The following is a 16177-nucleotide window of genomic DNA, read 5'->3' on the forward strand; positions in this document are numbered from 1 at the left end:
GGTGGAACGGGTCTGCGAACTTGCGCTTGCACCTGGCCTCCATGGCCCATACCGTGTCTGGCTTGAACAACCAGACAAACATACATGCAGACAGACAGACATGCAGAAACCGAGGTAAGGCAGCTTTAGCTACGAGCCTGTATGGCTGCGGAGGTAGCAACGGCACGACAACGACACTGTTGTCTGTGTTGGGGGCTGCAGGAGCAGCACACACATAGACAGCAGCATAAGGGGAGGCAGAGGGCGAGGTGGCAGGTCGTTGCTCGTCCCGAGTATATAAAACAAATAATGCGGACGTGTGACGGGCGCAGTGAAACGGGTTGTTGGTGGGGATGTGCCTAGAGTGCGGCTCACGGGCGTATGCATGTGTGTGTGTGGGGGGGGAGGGGCCGCGCAAAGGCGTGTGAGTTCTTTTGCTTCGAGCCCACTTGGCAAGCCTGCGTGCGTGGTGATGTGACGATGGTGGGTGCGGTGGTGTCGGCTTTAAGAGCCAACAGTGGTGTGGACTGGCGGGGCGAAGTCTGTGCGGTCACCGGCGAACGCCGTGCGCAAGGTGAGCTACGCCCGGGGGTGGTGGTACCACTGCCGCGAGCGACCACTACTGCCAGTGGTGCTGCTGCCAGTTGCCGTGGCTCGCTGGCTGGGCAATCATAATATGCGCCTTGCATGTTTTCCTTATCTACTGTGCAGTCGCAAAAATCCATATACGAGTAAAATAAATATATTTCATATGGCGGCATGTTAGGCGGCATGGCAGTAGCAACAGCAGTAGCAGGCTTTTGGCACCTGGTTTGTCTGTATGTGTGTGGGAGCTTATCTTTTTTAAAAAGAGTCGCGCCATAAGGGTGGCTGGCTGGTAAAAGGCGGATCCGGGAATGCTTATTAGGATTCTGCCGGAGGCTTTGCTTAAGAGTTGTGAGTTTCGGAGCAGGGTTTCTGGAGCGTTTTGCCACTGGCTCAAAGGGGGATGCTGCTGCCCACGCTGGGGGAGCAGTAGACTTGCTACTCTGCCGCTTTGCCATCTCTCTGTCTGGATGCAGGCAGCAGCTGACGTGTTGGTATGTGCCGTCGTCGTCCAGATGGCTGCAAGTGGTCATTTATTGCCTCAGGGTTACCCCAATCCCCGCTGTTGTGTGGGGAAGGAGGAGACTCCCCGGGGGGAATCATTAAAACGTATGGGGTCCTGTACGGGCCGCGATTCCCCCCTGTTGGCACGGCGGTTAGCAGCGGGCGCTTTTGGATGGGCTGGGTTAGATGGGTAGGTAAGTAGCTAGGAAGGTACACCCACTCACAAACCCCTAGACACATACAGCCCTTCCGTGCAATGTTGGCCTAAGCTCTGCTCGGTCCACGTTAGGGCCTTTCCGTGTGTTCCACAACACCATGCCAGTCCTTTTGGCAGCCTCCCTGCCCTCGGGGGCACCTGATGGGCTCCACCCCTACCCTCACCCCATCTCCTGGCTGCTGCTTCCCGGACTTAGGGCGTCTCAGCGAGTACAACAGGGCCACGGTAGCAGCTTGCCAATTGAACGATGGGCCGGCCATTCCCTTGTCAGTTTCTTGGTTTTAAAACCCCTGTGCAGCAGCAGCAGCACCAGGAGCAAGAAGAGAGGCAGCGCGAAGGTCTTCGTCTCTTGTACGGGCGCAGGAAAGTTGCGAAGGTGCGAACACCGAAGGTCCGTTGACCACCTTTGGTACCAAAACTGCCCTCCCCGATATACGCCTCTATCTACAACGCCACTATCAAAATGCTGAGCCAGCAAAGAAAACGTTCAGCACCCGCACGACACCCTCGGGGCCCTGAACCCCACCCCAAAAAAAGGCATTGGAAGGTGGAGGAGGCGTATAGTCGAAGATGGTGAAAGGAAGGTGTTTGCGTGGGGGCGGTAATGGGAATGCGTGGCGGACAGCATAGGGCCCGTGGGGGAAGGGCGATGCAGAGCACTGGAGTTGTGCTATGTATCGGGGTGTGTGTCATGGTGTACGGCTGTAACGATGTGGGCTGCTCCGTGCGAGCTGCTGAAGGCGCTGAGTGGAAGGTACAGGTGTGAGCCCGGCGGAGAGCACTGAGTGTTGAGACTGCTGGCTTGTTGAGAATGCCAAATTCGGCTCGAATGCGGTCAGCAGGCTCGGTGCGCCAAGGGATACGAAATTTCGCAGCTGTAACCAACAGCAGCCACCAGTCGCTACCATCGCTGTGAAAACCATTATAAATTTAAAGGTGATACGATTCCCTCGAAGAGCTAGAGGTTTATCACGGACTGCCTTACGAAGTCGGCAGCTGCGGGACTTAACTGCATTTCTGCTTAACAGGGAAGTTCGCCTGCCGTGCTTGCCGGGGCGCGTGTGTATGTGAGGCCGCGTATAGGATAAGCCGGTTTGGTTGCCGATATGAGGGCAAGGCTGGCCAGCAAGTTACTGCAACAGTGGATGAGAGGGACTTTCTGCCTGACTTTTCACATTCACGTTGCGCCTTTTTGATCGGCCCGGGTGATGGCCCTTTCAAGCATGCGTACGAATATTCCCCACATCATCGATATGATGTGTCGCACTTCTAGATGTTGAAGGCATATGGGTTGACGAGGTGAGGCGTGCTGCAATCAGGACGTTGCGACCATCAGAGGAACAGCTCATGCAAGCGTACGACATTTCGGTGTTTGTTTCGTGGTTTGTCGTCCTTGGGTTGTACTCACACGCTTCGAACGGTGCAAGCCTGCTGTATTACGCCGTACTGCCGACCGGCTGTACATGACCCGGTAATTTAGACGTCCAATGCCGCCGTGTCCGCACGCCCTCTTCGCTTGCTTACCGCTACCTGCCCGCATGAGCCTGGCGATAGCTGCAACGGCTCGACAGGAACCGAACCTATAACTTCTATAACACGTTATTCTCCTGTTGCTGCTACTACTACAGCTACTACAGCTACTACAGCTACTACAAGAGGTGCCTGTGAAAAGGAGCGCAATTTCTAGCAAGTGTGTACGACACATGTCCTGCAGGAGTGCAAATACGTTAGGGGATGGTGGGGGGTTCTTCAGCTCAGCGGTTCGGCGCTAAGTGTAGTCGCGGGATGGGCGACCCGGGGGTTGGGTAAGCCCGCGTGAAGGAAAAGAGGCAGAAACGGACCAGTCAAGATTGAGCGTCGTTGTTGCCTTGTGTAATATTATATACGTATTGAAAACCGTTTTATTTAGGAGGAATGTTTGTCGCGTGAGTAATTAATTCAAGCGCAAAAGAAATGTAACGTTTCGGGTTTTGGCGCAAGTTGTGTATACAAGTACTTAGGGTATTCTTACAGCATCTGGGCGCAATGCTGTGTGCACCGTCCTGAGAGTACAGCCTCCTGCGCTAAAGCTTCCAAGTTCCGCAATGTGGCAATGCCCACAGGCCCACAATGCAATCTGCTAATCAACCAAAAGATCAACCTGAACAAATGTCTGCATGTTCTCTATCCGTACGTACCAAAGCCTAAATAAATTCAATTAATTAGTGGGCAGTCCAGCCCAGCACGGCGTTCCCTTTCCCCGGGTACGACAATCCAAGACGACACTCTTGGTAATCCTCTCGCTTCCTGTGACCCGAACCCTTTAACCCCGGGGCCATATAACCCCCGGGCCTTATAGACCACGCTTGACAGACATATATACATTTGTGTACACATATACATACATATATGCTACAGCAGATCACGGCAGCTGGTAAACCTCCATTACAGGACGATTTACGGAACACGTTAATGCGTTAACTCCCCCCCAAAATCCTCCATGCACCTAACCCCACACCCCTTTTCTCCCCCCTTTCCCACCGCTACCTCCCTTACCGCCTCCCTCCTCCCCTCCCCCTGCTGCTTCCCAGCCCTCCTCGCCACTGCCTCCCCCACTTCCATCTCCTCCCACATCTACCTCACTCCCCTCTCCCCCTTCCTCGAGCGCAACAACCTCGCCCCCATCAGAGCCACTGTCCAGTCCTGCACGCCTGCGGACCGCTGGCGGGCCCCGCACTGACCCGCCGCTGCCAGCCACTGCCGTGACCGCCCGCTTGGTCCCGGCCTCGGTCTCGGTCTCAGCCCTGTCGCCGCTGCCGCCGCCTCCCTCGTGCCCTCGTGAAGTGGCGTCTTGTCTTCTGGTGCGCCCTGCTCCCCCCGCCCTCACCACCACCTTGCGTGTTTGCTTGTCGTACAGGTCGCAGATGTCTTGTGGGGTGGTGGCGTCCTCAGGGCGCTTGTCCTCCCGGACGCGGATGAAGCTGCGGGACACAAGAGACACACCGACAGACTGTGTGAGAGAGTGTGAGAGTGTGAGAGTGTGTGTGTGTGTGTGTCTCTGGGTGGGCGGGTGGTTCAAAGTGGTTCGGAAGTTGGCACATTTCGGAGTTCGACTAGGGGGCCACCCGGTCACATGGAATTGTCAAAAGGTTCTCTCGTATAAGTCCATTCCATAGAGAAAATGAAAAGGGAGGGCCTGACCCGCGGGTCGGTCAGTCCGAAAGCAGCTGCCCGGGTTACACGGGGTTAGCAACGTAACAAGTTAGGTTCATTTGTCGATAACCACCATGTCAAAAGAGATGCAGCCTCATCCGATACCGCCCAGGCGGGGCCCTCTGGGCCTTATGCACCGACCCACCCGCACCGACCCACCGCGGGAACCTCATCCCTACGCCCCTCTCCGGGTGCCGCAGCCCCACAGCAGCTCGGTGCACCGGAGACAAAGTCAGATCTGCCGCCCGTAGGACCCGCAGCCATCACCACCCGTAGCCGCCACCAGCACCAGCACCAGCACCAGCACCAGCACCAGCACCAGCAGCAATCGTCAGCCGTCAGTCGTCCACAGCCGCATAAGCCAGGCGCGGCAGGGGGTAGACGGGTTGTAAAGTAGGGAGGAGGGGGATATGGGAAAGCGAGGGGCCTGAGAACATCACAGCCCAGCTAGTGGTGGTTGTGGTACAGCAGGCCGAACACAGGTCACAGGAGGCCCCTTTTTGGGATTGGGGGGGCTGGCGGAGCTTTGGGGGGTTGGGGGGTCCGCGGGGGGTATAGACAGACAGGGATCGGTGTTGGGGTGGTGGCAGGTCGTCTGGCCCCAGTAGTGTCTTGGGCCTGGCGGCCACCAGGTGCCCCCCACCTGCCCCACCTGCCCCTCACCTGCCCCCCTTAGCTCCCACACTTCAGTGGGCTCGAACCAAACACTGGGGCGCTCGGCCGTGTTGTAGTAGGGCTTGGGACCTGGGCAAGGTGAACGGGCAGGAGGGGGGGAAGGGGCGAGGGGGGAGGAGTGGGGAAAGACGAAACACGAGCGAGTGAAGGTGATGCCAAAGAAAGACTGCTGCGCCAGAAGTAAAGAACCAGGCATAACTAGCCATGATGTTTAGTAGTCATGACGATAGCGGAAAACCACCTACCTAGCCGCCAAGACTAAATTAAGGAGTGGGGGGAGAGGCGAGGGAGGGGGGAAAACCGAAAACCAGGGAAACGGAGTGTAAACGGTGCGGTGGAGGTGGAGGTGGAAGTAGAGGTAGGAATAGCAACCGCCTTGACTCGGTTTACGAGTACTTGTAGGTGTAATATCTACATATGTGTAATTGTGCATCTGCATCTGTACGTCCCCAGGCAAAAGGGGCAAGCAGCGCCCCTCAGCAGGGTGTCCCGGCAGTGGGGAGGGCGCAGCAGCAGCAGCAGCAGCAGCAGCAAGGGCCCCTCCCCCTCCCCCCCCGCTACGGCGAGGACCTCACCCGGGATGGTGACGGCTCCCAGTCGCTCCCGGGCCGCTGTGTAGAACTCGTCACTGAACCCGCTCATGCAGCGACACAGGCTCTGAAACTCCTCCCGTACAGGGTCGTACACCGCCAGCAGTACGGGACTGAACCACTTGACCTTGCGCCCCTGGCCGTACCAGGCCCCTATGGGCACCACATCCACGCTGTCCCTAAGACCCTCCACATAGTCACGTTTGATCTGGGGCAGCGGCCGGTGGTGGTGGTGGTGGTGGTGGTGGTGGGGTTTCGGAAGGGGGGGATAGGGTTGGGGGGTGTCAGTTATGATAAAGAAGAATTGAATTGAAATTTCTAAACGAAGGTGACCTGAGAGAGTATGTGCCCTGCCAAGTCTTTGCTTCAAGAGCCCTGATCTGTCCGCGGGGTGGTGGCCCTGGGGGGACCTTGGCAGGAGGCAGGAGGCTCACACCGGGGGGAGGGCCCTCTGCTTGGCTTCCTTACTCCCCTCCGTGACCCGGGGGGGGAGCGGAACACAAAGAAAAACAACAGATGAGTTTCACAGGAAGCGGCGAACCCTTGGGAAGAATGGAACGAGAGTTCTTATCCTTCTGGATCTGAAGACGGCTGAGGACTGCTTCCCTTCAGCCCGGCGCTAAGCTGAGGGTACGTCTTCATTCAGCCCGTGATGCACCCACCTCACCCCACCCCTTCTCCCCCTCCCAAGACCCCTCACGTAGAAACATACATACATATATACACACATACATACCTTTATCCAGCTTTCAGAGCGACGACTGGGCTCATAGGCGGCCCCTCCATCCAGCCGTTTTAGCATCAGACCTGAACCACCAGACCGCACCAACGCACGGACCACCGCTGAGCACACGTGTACACTGTCATGGCGCTGGCCATGGATCCGAGGTCGTAGTCATCACACGGCAGAAAACAAAATCATCCGCAGTGTGAAGGGTTGATTGGTGAGAGCGAACCCACCACTACAGCAACTCGGGAAATGGGACCCATGGGACGGCCCCCGCTTTCTCTCCCAAACCCTTTATGTCGACCCTTCAGCGCAATGTGTGTATAGCCGTAAATCACACCTTCGGCACCCGCGTTGAAGGCCTGCAGCAACATGTCGTACACAGCGTCACTGGCCGACGGGGCCGCCGCCGCCGCCGCCTCGTCCTCCTTGCCGTCAGAGCCGTCGTCGACGAGGTCTACGACACCGTCGGAGCCTGCGGCGGCAGAGGCAGCGGCGGCAGAGGCTGGTGCACGCTGCGGCACCGCTGCGGCGCCCGCAGCCGCCGCGCGCCCCGGACGGCGAGCGGAAGGCGCAGCCGCCAGCACCGGTCCCACGTCCTCCACCCGCCGTGCACCAGGCTCCCCCGGCGCCGGCCATAGCCGTACTGGCTCCGCCGCTGCCGCCGCCGCCGCCGCATCCTCGTCATCACCGCCTTTAGCTGCCGCCGCCGCTGTTGCTCCCTTCCCCTTCCCCTTCCCCTTCCTCTCCGCCGCCGGAGCCGGAGGTGGTGGCGCCTCCCGTAGCGGCTCCATCTCCGCTGCAGTTGCCAACATGACTCGCCCCGGGGACATCCCCGGCAGGGCGGCGGGTAGCAAGGCACGTCGCTCCCGTAGAGGTCTGCAAGTCGTGATGATAATTAGGGGGGGAGGGGGGGAAAAAGACGAACCACGAACGAGTGAAGCTGCTGCCAAGGAAAGAGTGTACAAGAAGCAGAACTGACCAGTAGGGGGAATGGGGGGTGAAGGGGGTGGCGGGTGGCGGGAAGTCAGAGTGAGTGAGTGAGGGCGAGACGGGATACTTTGAGGGTGTAGGAAGGGACCGGGTGGGGCCCAAAGAGGGTTTAGTTGCGTGTACGGAAGGCAGGGCTTACCACAACAACACACATATACGTGCACGCACGTGTGCGTGTGAATCCCCCCCTGACGGAGATGTACATGGCTTTCAGCCATTCACCGGCGTTACTACCATTGCCACTGCCACTACCACTGCTGCTGCAATTGTTGCTGCTGTTCATCAGCCCCCAAACCCCCCTTCTTCGTTCCCCCCAGGCCACCCCCCTGGAGCCGCCTACCTGTCCAGAAGGGCCTTGCCGTTCCAGAACAGCAGGTCGAACACGAAGACACATACCTGTACGGTAACCTAAGGACCAAGGGGGGCAGGGGGAAAGGGGGGAAGATGCAAGAGTACTGCCAACGGCCGGTATCTCGGGCAGAGAGGGGAAAGGGAGTCACATGCATATCAGGCAAATGATGTGAAGTGGAGTCTTCACTTCCTCTCCCTGCCCCCTCCCTCCCTTCTCCCCCACTTCCTACATCCCAAGTAAGGCAGTGGCAGTGGCAGTGGCAGTGGCAGTGGCAGTGGCAGTGGCAGTGGCAGTGGCAGTGGCAGTGGCAGTGGCAGTGGCAGTGGCAGTGGCAGTGGCAGTGGCAGTGGCAGTGGCAGTGGCAGTGGCAGTGGCAGTGGCAGTGGCAGTGGCAGTGGCAGTGGCAGTGGCAGTGGCAGTGGCAGTGGCAGTGGCAGTGGCAGTGGCAGTGGCAGTGGCAGTGGCAGTGGCAGTGGCAGTGGCAGTGGCAGTGGCAGTGGCAGTGGCAGTGGCAGTGGCAGTGGCAGTGGCAGTGGCAGTGGCAGTGGCAGTGGCAGTGGCAGTGGCAGTGGCAGTGGCAGTGGCAGTGGCAGTGGCAGTGGCAGTGGCAGTGGCAGTGGCAGTGGCAGTGGCAGTGGCAGTGGCAGTGGCAGTGGCAGTGGCAGTGGCAGTGGCAGTGGCAGTGGCAGTAGCAGTGGCAGTAGCAGTGGCAGTGGCAGTGCGGGCTTCTGTTGGCTGGTGGCTGCCGGGCGCATCCCCGTCCTCTCATCCCGTCACATATCTCCGCAACAACAGCCTCCCAGCTAAACCCTTCTTCCAACCCCCTCCCCCCCCCCCAGTGGCCCCACCTGGTGCTCCTCCACCGGCCCCCGGGCCCGTGTGGCCAACTCCTGGAAGGCACGGAGGCGGTACGGAGCAACGTCGGCTGTGGCTGGGGTAGCAGTACGGCTACTACCACCTCCATTCCCATCACCCCCACCCGCACCTCCACCCCCATCCCCACTCCGGGGGGCAGCTGCGGCAGTGCGGGGCTCCGACTCGCCCCCCGCTGACTGCTCCCCGCCACCACCCTCCTGCTGCTCCTGCTCTCCATCCTCCTCCTTATCCTCCTCCTCCGGCTGCTGTCCAGGGCCCAGCCACTGCACCGCCACCACTTCAGCGTCTAAAACACAACTGCTGGTGGAGGGGGTGGAAGCGGGGTTGGAGGTAGTACTGGGAGGCGTTTCCGTAGTGGTGCCTTGCAGCTGAGGCTGCAGCTGAGGCTGCGGCTGCGGCTGTTGTTGTTGTTGTTGCAGCTGTGTGTGTTTCACCGCAGTCTTGACGAGGGCGCACACATCCGGGAAGGCCTCCGTGCGGTCCTCACCATTGCGACTGAAGATGAGGACCTAAACGAGAGGGGGAGAAGGGGGGGGGACAGAGGGGGGGGCAGAGGGGGGTGGGAGAAGGGCCGAGTGGGGGGAAGAAGGGGGAGAGACGAATCACGAACGAGTGAGGCTGATGCCAAAGAAAGATTGACGAGAAGGATGAGAGAGAGAGGGAGAGAGTAGGGGGAAAAGAGGCTGAGTAGGCGAAGGCCATGTTGTGGTGATCCTCAACCTCATCCCTCTCCCTCCCGTCCTTAGGCCCCAACCATCATTCAGAGCTTACCACGAGCTACCCGCCTGTACGCCACCATCACCACCACCACCACTACAGCTAGAACAGCCGCAGCCCAGGCAAAGCGTCTCCCGGCCCGTTTTCTCTTTCCCCTGCCTCCCCCATCCTACCCTCCCGTCAGGCAGTAGGTGGATCTGTGCTCGTACTCCGTCGTACTTGTACTCCGCCAGGAACGGCACCCCCGGGCCTAGCTGCATCAGCCCGTCGGCCACTCCCCCGCAGATCTTGGCGAGCATGGGCTTGATGGGCACGCCCGGGGTCAAAACACACCTGCCGGTCAAAGGAGGATTGAACATGTGGGTGGGTGGTTTGGGGACACGTATGTGGGGAGGAGAAATGGGTTTTGGGGATACTTTTAACATCCTCTCTCTCTCCCTCCCACTCCGCCCTCCTGGCCCCTACTACCTGCTCCTCAGTCCCTCCACTCCGCCCTCCTAGCCCCTACTACCTGCTCCTCAGTCCCTCCACTCCGCCCTCCTAGCCCCTACTACCTGCTCCTCAGTCCCTCCACTCCGCCCTCCTAGCCCCTACTACCTGCTCCTCAGTCCCTCCACTCCGCCCTCCTAGCCCCTACTACCTGCTCCTCAGTCCCTCCACTCCGCCCTCCTAGCCCCTACTACCTGCTCCTCAGTCCCTCCACTCCGCCCTCCTAGCCCCTACTACCTGCTCCTCAGTCCCTCCACTCCGCCCTCCAGCAGCGCGGGCACCAGCACCTCGAAGTCGGGGCACAGATGGTAGGCTGCCACCACCGCAGCAGCAGCAGAATCGAGGTCCGCCTTACTGGGCGCGCCACCGCCACCGCCACCGCCACCGCTGCCACGCAGCCCATTACTCGGGCCCGGACCCGCCGCCGCCGCCGCCATAGTCCTCGTCGTGTCTGCCGCCGCAGCCTCCGCCTCCTCCTCCCCCTTAGCCTGATGTTGGTGTACGAGCACTGCTCGGCCCAGGGGCCCCAACACGCTGCGCCAGTTGGCCCCCACACGCAGGTTCTGGAGCGGCGTGGAGTAGTAGTGCGATGTAGTTGGGGGGAATAGCAAGGAGAATACGCGGGCATGGCAGAGGTGCGTGTGCGTTTGGCGGGGCGTGGGGGTCCGGGATTCGGGGGGATGTGGGGTATGGGTGTGTAAGTAAACCCTAAGTATGTATGCATATGTATGTATGTATATATGTATATATGTATAGCCGCCAATCCAACCGCCAACTCTAACCAGCCACCCACCGCCCCGTCCGCACCGATATAAGTGTGCGTGTCAGGTACTTGACTTCGCAGTCCCGGCAGGCACGCAGCATGCCCAGCACGGCCGCCTGCCTCCTGGCCGCCACACCACTGCCCCGGTCAGCCGCAATGGCCCTTAACTGCTGCAGCAGCCGGCCCACCAACAGGGGCTGCGGGGAGCGGAGTGTCGACTGCTTGCGGCGGCAGGCCTGGAACGGGTGTGGGGTACCACCGTGAGCGCATGGGGGGGGGGGGCAAAGGGTGTTGCAGGGTGCAGGGAGGGAGGGGAGACGAAGTATGTTGTGGGGCCCCTTCCCGGTCATGCCGCCGTACCAACCTGCGCCACGTCACCCAGGTCGCCGAACTGGCGGTACAGCTGCCTCAGCCCCGTAGCGCTGACGCCAGTTGCCGCCATCAGCGCGCCGCTGACCGTCGCGCCGCCAACCGATAACTCCATCTTCTCGTACTCGGGTGCGATGCGTCCAGTGACCAAGTAAAGCACCGCCACCAAGTCCTCCGCCGGCGTCGCCGCCAGCGCCAGTATGGAACGGAACATATTGGTAAGCGCGTCGGCGATGGCGAGGCGTTTCGGGGTGGAGTCTATGGCGGCCAAAGACAGCGCGACGTGGAGGTACGGCGTCGGCGCGCGCGCGGGGCCCCAACAAGCGTGCCGTACAGGATCATACTTGCCGAGTGGGAGCAACACCGCGGCGCGGAGCTCGTCCAATGCGGCGCCAATGGGAGGTGCCGGTGCCGGTGCCGGTGCTGCCGTCGCCGCTGCCGCTGCAGCTATCGTTTCTGGCACTGCCGTGGCGGCGGCGGCGGCGGCGGCGGGGGCCCCCTCGGCTAAGCCCCCGGCCTCTACGTTTGCATCTTCCTCCTCCCCCGCCTCCGCGGCCGTTGTGGCTTCGGATGTAACGGTGAGCTTTAGCTGCTGCCGTCGCGGCGGTAGCTGCTGTTGCTGTTGCTCGGCCTCTGCTACAAAGCCGCTGTTCCTGGCCACTGCCGCCGCCGCCGCCTGCGCGGTCTGGGTCTCTAGGTGGCCAAGTTGGCGGTCCTGGCGCTGCAGATCTTCAACCAAATTTGCCGTAGAGCGCTCGTGCCGGTGTTGCTGTTGTTGCTGTGGATGAGGTTGCCGCCCCTGCTGCTGGTGGTGGTGGTGGTGGGACGCCATTCCTGAATGTCGCATCTTGGCAGCGGCAGCAGCCGCGGCAGAGTCATGCTCCAGGTGACGATTAGCCGCCGTACCCCTCCGGCCGCCGCCGCCTCGCGGATTGCTGAGGAACGAATGCAGGGTCCTCTGGTGCTGCTGCTGCTGCTGCTGCTGCTGTTTTTGATTTTGGGATCCTTGCAACGTTTGGGTTGAGGACGGGTGTCCTGCGTGTTCTGCAGTAATGGCCGTCGGAATGGAGGGCGGCGGCGGCGGAGGTAAGGCAGGTGGGCCGGGGCCGGACATTAAACCGGGAAGGCCGTCGCCGCTGCCGCTGCCGCTGCCCTTGCCGTCGCCGTCGCTGCCGCTGCCCTTGCCGTCGCCGTCGCTGCCGCTGCCCCTGCCGCTGTCGCTGGTAAACCCAAACCCGGCGCTGGGCTGATCTCTGGTGCAGGCCGGGGCCTGCGGCGGCGGTGGCAGGCCGGCTCGATCTCCTGGGTCCCTAGGGTCTACCGCCGTACACGTCGGCCACTCGGCACCAGCCGCAGCAGCTCCCGACGAAGCCACACCATCGGCGGCTGTACGGCACGCCATCGGCGCCGTCACGGTCGCCCCGGGAGTCGGAGAGTATTTTGGCAGCTGCAAACAAAGCCGGGGACGCTTCGCGGCCGGCGAGCCCGGCGGCGGCGGCGGCGGAGGCGGAGGCAGCGTCGCCGCATCCCACGCACCGTCGTTCGCTGCCACGTCGCCGTCACCAGCGCCAATGCTTTCAACCCAGTCCAAACCGCCGCCACCACCAGCTGAGAGGTCATCCACGGCACCGGCGCAAGCTGTGTAAACGGCCCGGAATTGAGGTATCGCCACCACCGCCGCTGGCACGGCGGCTGCCGCCAGGCGGCCGTGCCGTCGGCTTCGTAACGGTGCGGCGGCAACGTCGGCGGATCCAAGGCCAGCATCGGGGGCGGCGGACTGAGTACCAATGAAGTCCAGCGCCGGCCCTGCCGCCGGCACATTCATGTATGCACCCGCCGGGGGCGCGTACAGCGCCGGCCCGCTGAGCCCCGTCACCGCCGCCGCCGCCACACCGCCGGCACTCACCCCCGGACCGGCTTCCGACTTACTGCCGCCCTGGGGTACAGCGCCGGCAGAGAGTGGCATGGAGGGCAGTGCGAGGAACTCATCTGGTGCAGTCGACTCTGCACAATCGACGCTATACCTCTTCTCCTCCGCCACCTCTCTATCCTCATCTTCCCGCGTCGCAAGCAAAGCTGTGTAGGCATTTACGGCTCCGGCGGTCGGGGCGGTCGGGGCGGTACCGAGTATAGGCCTAGTGTGCAAGCAGCCTGCGGTTGTCCCCCAAGGGTAGTGCTGGTGGCCAGGAGCTGCAGCTGCACCAGCCGATGGTGCCGCCGTCGCTGACGTCGCCTCGCCTCCCGCCCCAACCACGGCCACCGTACAGCGGGACTCTTGGGGCAGGGCTGCTGCCGGTGTGTCGTGGACCCCTATCGGAGCACCGCCGCTGACGGCCACGTCCTTGCCGTGGAGCCCGGCGCCACCGCTGGTGCTACTGCCGCCGCCAACGGTGCCGTCACCGCCGTTAGCGGCACCACCAGCAGCACCCGCGACGCCACCGACATTGCCGCCGCATGGTCGTACAAGGAACGACGCAATGGAGCGCTGGACGGGCCTTCCCTGGAGACCCTTGCTTCTACCGGCCGCCGCCGCCGCCGCCGCCGTCGCCGCCGATCCTTGAGGATGTGACAAGCGCGCCTTTTTACTGGGGCGAGCAGCTCCGCCGCCAGTCGCAACAGCCGTGGCGGCGGTGGCCGGTGTACGGGATCTGATTGACGATTTAGCACCTGCGCTGCGCCGGCCGCCGCCGCCGCCGCCGCCAACGCCAACGCTAGGCGACGGCAACGGCGGCAGCCCACCATCAAAATACAGGTTCGCCGCCGCGGCGACGTCGTTGCGTGTGGCTGCTAGAAGCCGCTGCGCTTCCTGAAGGTTGGCTCCGGAGCCAAGTACGGCCATCAATTGCTGTAGCGACGACGATAATGACGAAGGCGACGGCGACGGCGACGCTGGTTGAGACGACTCTGGAGGCCCCGTGTCGGCGCAGCCTTGTGGCGCTTCCCCGCGGCTCCTTGCTCCCGCCTCGCCGCTCGGGCGATCATTGCCAACCTCGCCTCCGCCTCCGCCTCCGCCTCCACCTCCGCCTCCACTTCCGCCGACGCCGCCGCCAGGCCCTGTCCCTTCTGCTTCGTTCTTCACTTCCACCTCCTCCACCTCCCCCAACCCCTCCTCCAACGCCCCGCAGATGCCGACATTCTGGGCACATCCCACCTCCGCCTCCGGCTTCACAAGGGTGCCACCACCGCCGCCCTCACCGCTCCCTCCTCTTCCGCCGCCACCGCCGCTGCATTGGTTGTCGCCATTCCTTCCGCTGTTGGCCTCCCCAGCTCCGAAACCGTTGAAGTCGGGCTCGTGTGGGTTACCACACACACCTCCACAGCCGTCTCCACCACAGTCATCGCCGCTGCCGTACCTCCCTAGCTGCTTCACAGACTGCTGGTGTTGCTGCCGCTGCAGCGGCAGTAGCGGCAGTGACGGCGGCAGCATCGGCGTCGGCCTCTCTGCGGAATGCAATACGAGTTCCGCAGCGCCGCGGCTATCGTCACCGCCGCTACCGCCTCCATCGCAGCTGCGAGCAGCTCTCCCACTGTTCCTCACTTCTCGCTCTTCTTCCTCTTCCTGCACCAGCTCCTCACCCTCGCAGCCATCACTTCCACCATCCCTACCCGAAATACCACTGTCACTGCCGCTGCTGCTGCTGCTGGCAATGACGATCACCTCTTTTACAACCGGACAACCCCGCCCCACGCCTCCTGCCCCGCCGCCGCCGCCGCCGCTGCCGCTACTGCCGACCTTCTTCTTACCGCCCCGCTGCTGCCGCCCCCACCTATCCCCTGGTCCCCGCCGCCCGGCTGCCGTCCGGCTGCCTGACACCCCGCGGCCCCCGCTCTGCAGTTGCGCCTCCGAGCCCCGGCACATCGGCCCCTCAACACCCGCATGCAGCTGCAGCTGCCGTCCCACACTCCGCTCCGAAGGTATCGGACCCGGAGGTACGGCGAGCGGCTGCTGCGGCTGGGACGGCGTCCATGGCATTGTCGCTGTGCCCTCTACCTCCGTATCCGCCAACGCCGGATGCGGACCGGATGGGTTTATTGCCGCAGCCGCGCCGGCGGTGGCGGTGGCGCGGCCGCGCATGCCGGCCAGGAACTTGGCCTTGCTGGCGGTCTCGTCGACGAGTGTGCGGAAGTGCTTGAGCATGGCGGCTCGGTTGCGCTCGCCATCGTCGCCGCCGACGCCCACCGTCGGAATGACCTGTGGCGTAGGGCCGAGTGACGCGACCCACGGGTCATGGGCCATCCCGTCATATGTCCCGGACATGGATGGAGGAGGGAGCACGTGGCATGGCACGTGGCGAGTTGCTCATCTTTGTTTGAAGGTCAGGTTGTAGAAATAAGAACACACCGGAGACCAGGAGGGGGGTGGAAGTGCGGAGGTGCTGCCAGTAGCATGTGTACGCGGGTAGATCTGAAGTGGCACCAAGATCGCGTACTCAGCCAAGCTCGTAGCAAGCTCATACCGTATTAGGTTGTACCGTATACAATTCCCACCTTGCGCAACTTTCATTCACCACCCACTACCACCCACCCACTACCACCCACCCACTACCACCCACCCACTCTCCCACCCACCACTCACCCGCTGGGGCCGCAACCAGCGGACGTACTCCCGCAGCTCAGAGTAGCTCGAGTGCTCACTGTACGGCACCAGGTGCACAGACAGCGACCCACGGGTCCGTACAGGAAATGCCGTCCGCTTCATCTCGTACAGCCAACCCGTGGGGCAAAACCCCACCACCGCCGGCGCGCCCATCTCCTCCGCAATGCGCTGCATGTTGACAAAGTTGGGTCGGAAAAAAGGCCACGTCTCGCCCAGCGTGCCCCAAGGCACTACGTGCACGGGTGTGACCCGCGGGTCAGTGGTGAACGTATCAGCCAGCTGCTGCTCGGGCAGCCCCAGCAGGCTCAGTACGGCAAGCTTGGTTTCGGAGACGTACACTCGTACTCCGCAACGTTGACGAATCTGGCAATGCGTGAGGCGTGCGCGAGGTGGGGTTGAGGTGATAAGAGGTGACAAGGTGCGCCTGTCGTTGAGGGGTTAGGGGAGTTGGGTTCTTATAGGGGCTAAAAAGGAGGTAAACGGGTTGTTGGAAAAGGGTTTACTGTGTTGCCCTCTGACGCCTACCATACAAAGTCCCTAGACACCAAGACA

The 16177-nt window shown here is 62.1% G+C and overlaps 1 protein-coding gene across 1 annotated transcript in view; it reads right to left on the reverse strand.

Moving 5' to 3' along the window:
* Nucleotides 1-1487: 1487 nt before the first annotated feature.
* The window catches only part of VOLCADRAFT_86370 (uncharacterized protein), a gene marked incomplete at both ends in the record, with an annotated part of 17549 nt that continues 2859 nt past the window's right edge, over nucleotides 1488-16177 (reverse strand). The window contains 17 exons of the mRNA XM_002946223.1: nucleotides 1488-1575; nucleotides 4006-4274; nucleotides 4466-4491; nucleotides 5141-5221; nucleotides 5728-5950; nucleotides 6479-6549; nucleotides 6810-7348; nucleotides 7803-7870; nucleotides 8663-8990; nucleotides 9147-9199; nucleotides 9581-9740; nucleotides 10134-10459; nucleotides 10704-10895; nucleotides 11024-12072; nucleotides 12350-12475; nucleotides 12565-15220; nucleotides 15605-15988. Coding sequence (XP_002946269.1) covers nucleotides 1488-1575; nucleotides 4006-4274; nucleotides 4466-4491; nucleotides 5141-5221; nucleotides 5728-5950; nucleotides 6479-6549; nucleotides 6810-7348; nucleotides 7803-7870; nucleotides 8663-8990; nucleotides 9147-9199; nucleotides 9581-9740; nucleotides 10134-10459; nucleotides 10704-10895; nucleotides 11024-12072; nucleotides 12350-12475; nucleotides 12565-15220; nucleotides 15605-15988 — 6639 coding nt within the window. The remainder of the gene's footprint in view (nucleotides 1576-4005; nucleotides 4275-4465; nucleotides 4492-5140; nucleotides 5222-5727; nucleotides 5951-6478; nucleotides 6550-6809; nucleotides 7349-7802; nucleotides 7871-8662; nucleotides 8991-9146; nucleotides 9200-9580; nucleotides 9741-10133; nucleotides 10460-10703; nucleotides 10896-11023; nucleotides 12073-12349; nucleotides 12476-12564; nucleotides 15221-15604; nucleotides 15989-16177) is intronic.

This window comes from Volvox carteri (genome assembly GCF_000143455.1).
Source record: "Volvox carteri f. nagariensis unplaced genomic scaffold VOLCAscaffold_1, whole genome shotgun sequence".
NCBI classification, from domain to species: domain Eukaryota; kingdom Viridiplantae; phylum Chlorophyta; class Chlorophyceae; order Chlamydomonadales; family Volvocaceae; genus Volvox; species Volvox carteri.